Source organism: Humulus lupulus, chromosome 2, assembly GCF_963169125.1.
Source record: "Humulus lupulus chromosome 2, drHumLupu1.1, whole genome shotgun sequence".
Lineage (NCBI taxonomy): Eukaryota > Viridiplantae > Streptophyta > Magnoliopsida > Rosales > Cannabaceae > Humulus > Humulus lupulus.
Window position 1 is genome coordinate 148,134,815 of NC_084794.1, and position 4,072 is coordinate 148,138,886.

At 31.8% G+C, this 4,072-nt stretch overlaps 1 protein-coding gene across 1 annotated transcript; it reads right to left on the minus strand.

The window, feature by feature from the left end:
• Positions 1 to 1,543: 1,543 nt before the first annotated feature.
• Positions 1,544 to 3,702, minus strand: LOC133818611 (transcription factor MYB8-like). Its single transcript, XM_062251599.1, has 3 exons — positions 3,427 to 3,702; positions 3,077 to 3,206; positions 1,544 to 2,837 (listed from the first exon to the last, which is right to left on the minus strand). Exons 1-3 carry the CDS (start codon positions 3,554 to 3,556, stop codon positions 2,381 to 2,383), a joined length of 717 nt encoding a protein of 238 aa, XP_062107583.1. The 5' UTR covers positions 3,557 to 3,702; the 3' UTR covers positions 1,544 to 2,380.
• Positions 3,703 to 4,072: the final 370 nt, after the last annotated feature.

Sequence of the window (4,072 nt, forward strand, 5' to 3'; positions counted from 1 at the left end):
AAATTTAATAAAAAATTTGAAAAAGTTAACAAAAAATAAAGAAATTATAATAAAAAAAATTCTAAAAAAATATTAAAATGCAAGGTTTAAACCTAAAACAATTACATAATCATCAATATAAAACTAACCAAAAATTAAAAAATCTTAAATATAGTTATTTCATAAAAAAATCACAAAAATTAATTTTAATTCATAAAAATTAATAAAATTGCACTTGTGGTAATTGAATAATGTGGATTCTTGAAATAGCAAACCCCAAAAAACTAAGAAAGTTTTTGGGTTTTCAAACAATAATCTTCAAAAACAAAAAATCTACACAAATTTAAAAAAAAAAAAACTATGTATAAGGTTCATAAACATATATAATTAATCAATTTAACCTTAAAATTGAAAAAAAAAAAGAAAAAGAAGAAAAACTCACCAAAATGGGTCAAGAATCTTGGAGCCGCCACTGGTTTGGAGAGGAAACACACATAAATTTTTCTTGAAGAATTAGGGCAAATGAGGCTATCGGGGACGAAGATTGGACGTTATTCGGGGCAATGGTGTTAGCGTCAGTGCCTAACTGACGCTAATGGCAGGTTTGCGTTAGTGGGGCACCGATGCAAATGTCTAAGTAAAATGCGTGTTTTACTTAGACATTTGTGTCAGTGCCTCACTGACGCAAACCTGTCATTAGCGTTATTTAGGCACTGATGTTAACGATGTCGTTAACAGCGTCAGTGCCTAACTGACTCAAACGGTCTTCACTAACATCGTCAGTGTTACAACTGACGCAAATACCTTTTCATTTGTGGCAGTGCCCAACTACTACAAATACTAATTCTCGATTAACGACACGAGTCAACTGCGTTGACTGACGTGTTTGACCGACACAGAAGGGTTATTTTTGTGTAGTGATAGTATAATCATAAATTAGGACCATATAGTATAGTTAGATCACAATAATATTGCATTTTCTAATAATAACAATTTCACATTCGATGTATTTTCCTACAACAACAATAGTGTTTAATGGTAAAGTAATTGTATTTCCATTTTGAAGGTGACATTGTTGGCAGATTCAACATTTTCAATTGTCCGACCCAATTTGTTTTGTTATATTTTAACCATTGGTAATATTATGTTTTACAACATTAACTATGTTCTTTAAATACTACTATTGCATCAAAATGATAAAAATATAGAGTTTTTTATCTCAAAATTGATATTGTCACAAGTTACATCATATCCAGCGTCTGCAAATAAGATGTATAGTTGCTTTCACAGCTATCTTATATAGATTGTAGTAGTCAATTGTGCTCCACGTACGTAATGTTATGTAGCACAAATGAAATGTGTGCCATATCTGGTAATACTAGATTTTGTTTATATAAGCATAAATTACTTCATGAAGTCCTTTTGCATTAATTTAAATATTTTAATAAAAACATGTCAGAACAATTAATTCAAAATAAGTCACCTAACTTTATTACGTACCTAGCTAGTCGATTACAATATTTAACCGGTTAAACCCCTAAACCAGCCACAACTAATATAAAAATTAAAATACATAATTAAAAATATTATTAATCAATTCAAATTAGTATCTACCATCCGATCAACAATGTATTCTAACTGGATGACTTAAATTAAAAGCGGTTTCAGTATCTCTTTTTATGAGAAATTACATCTGTCGCCTATGTATATACATACATTTTTCTTAGCCCGAACGCGGGATAGGATTCCTGGCCAGATTTAGATATAATATAATCATTCAAATTTAGAAGAAAATATAAGCACATTTATTCTTTCTCAACATCTACTAATTAAGTAGCATCATATATAATATATATGAAAATAATAATTTGTATCTACATATCAGTCGTTGTCATATATCACCATGTGCACAAACTTCATATCTACTATTCTTCTGATGATGATCTCGATCGAACCATCATTTTCTGATCCACAATACAAAAAGCTGCCTACCCAATAAAATGACCAGTACGTACTTCCCTTTTCTTTCTCCAATTTATAATCTTGTTTCTGGGAGGTCAAGAAGAGGTAGACAAAACTAGATACAAAAGAGCTTTCCTAGGGTATTTTTTTTTTAAGGGAATCCTAGGGCTTGTTTAGACAACATTAATTATTCTCTTTTGCTCTTCTAAAATGATAATAATGACGGATAAAGATAATGTTCCAATAATGTTTTCAAGATATACATTTTATACATAAAAAAATAATAACTAACAAAACAAAACAAAACAAAAGAGTACTTAGTGGCCAAGCAAATCTTTATTTTTTCCTAATTTCTCTAGAGGTAGCATTGGCTACCCCGGAGATAATAATTCCATATCATTTGATTTAATATATAGCTAATTATGGAGTGATTAGTTAATTATCTAAAAAGGATAAGAGTAGGAAAAGTAGTGTAAATATTATTAGTACTAACTTCCATAATCTTATCCTTTGCCTTGAAGGGCTCGTTATTTTGTGGTTCAATCTCTATAAGCCGATGGTCATGACCATGCTCGTAATGATCAGAAAAAGGAAAGGCAATGGTAAGATCAAGATTTAGGTGATGATGATCAGAAGAGGCAGCTGCAGATGTTTCATATTCTTCAAGACAACTCGCCGCATCTGAGGTCGTGCCATGGCCGTTGATTGAGCCAGAAATAACATTATGGTCATTATGATGAGTAGTTTGAGGATGAGTAGCACCGTGATTTTGGTTGACCCTATGATTATTTGGATCAATTCCTAATTTTATGAGCTTCTTTCGCAAGTGTGAATTCCAATAGTTCTTCACCTCGTTATCCGTCCTCCCTGGTAACCTTCCAGCAATTAGAGACCACCTACCAATCCACCATGCACACACTTTCTTTTTTTTAGCAAATAATAAAAGCCCTTGTACTATTATCTAACTCTACTAATTAATTGTACTATTATCTAGTATGTGTATGCCTAGTACAACAGAGAACATATATACGTGCTGGGGCTAAAGTGTATATATAATACTTGTATGAATGACAAATAATATAAAAAAATATACAATTATTTATATATATATATAAATATTTGTAAATATTATTACCGATTGCCAAGTAGGGCGTGAAGCTTGGTAATGAGATCCTCTTCGTCTTGGCCAAAGTTTCCCCGTTTGATGTCTGGTCTAAGATAGTTAATCCATCTTAGCCTGCAACTTTTGCCACACCGGTGCAGACCTATCAAACATATATATTACATGCATATATGTATGCATCAAATTAATTAAGTGTTATATAATTAAAGTTTCTTTTTTTGTTAAAAATTAGGTGAAATGATAAAATCATCAGAATGAACAATTACACATCCCAACTGATCGATCGTCAAATTATTCATGTATATATTATGGAAATCATTTCAAATTCATTAATTAACAGTTTTATGGTATCACTATTATACCTGCAGCCTTGGGGAGAGACCGCCAACTTCCTTCGCCGTGAGTTGTGATATAATCAATCAGCTTTTGGTCTTCGTGCTTCGACCATGCTCCCTTGTTCATCCCATCTCTATCACAACAAGGTCTTCTCATTCTTCACATATGTATAAATATATATATGTATCTCAGTTTTTGCTATAATAATGGCTATGCAATATATTATATGCCTCTTTTCTCAAACACTAATCTACACAGAAGAAAGAGTCTGGCAGAGGCAAAATGCTCCTCTACACATAATATATATATATATATATATAGAGAGAGAGAGAGAGAGAGAGAGAGAAAGAAATTGAGAAGGTGATGGTGTAGCCTATAGTACTGATGAGTAGGAATAGTATGGTTGACTTTGACCGGTGGTTTTGGCCATGCATACATTTATATTTATTAGGTGGGTCTCACTCCCGGCCTTGAAGTGTGGTTTACCGTTAAGTATGCATCATTTTCCTAATTGCCATGACATACCATCTTATTTAATTCTCCTTTATCCTTACTTGCTTACTTTTCAAAAAAATTCTTTTCTCCAATTCTGCCACTTTCTTATTGTCAAAATATGTGAGATTTTTTTTTTTTGCTGAATGTTGCCACAAAGAAAATTCATTCATAATGATC

Bases quoted from the DNA above. Each gene is read 5' to 3' on its own strand.
- LOC133818611 (XM_062251599.1), bottom strand. From the start codon at position 3,556: ATGAGAAGACCTTGTTGTGATAGAGATGGGATGAACAAGGGAGCATGG. The intron at 3,207-3,426 runs GTATAATAGTGA...TATGTTTGATAG, and splicing joins GTCTCTCCCCAAGGCTGCAG to GTCTGCACCGGTGTGGCAAA. The intron at 2,838-3,076 runs GTAATAATATTT...GTGGATTGGTAG, and splicing joins CACGCCCTACTTGGCAATCG to GTGGTCTCTAATTGCTGGAA.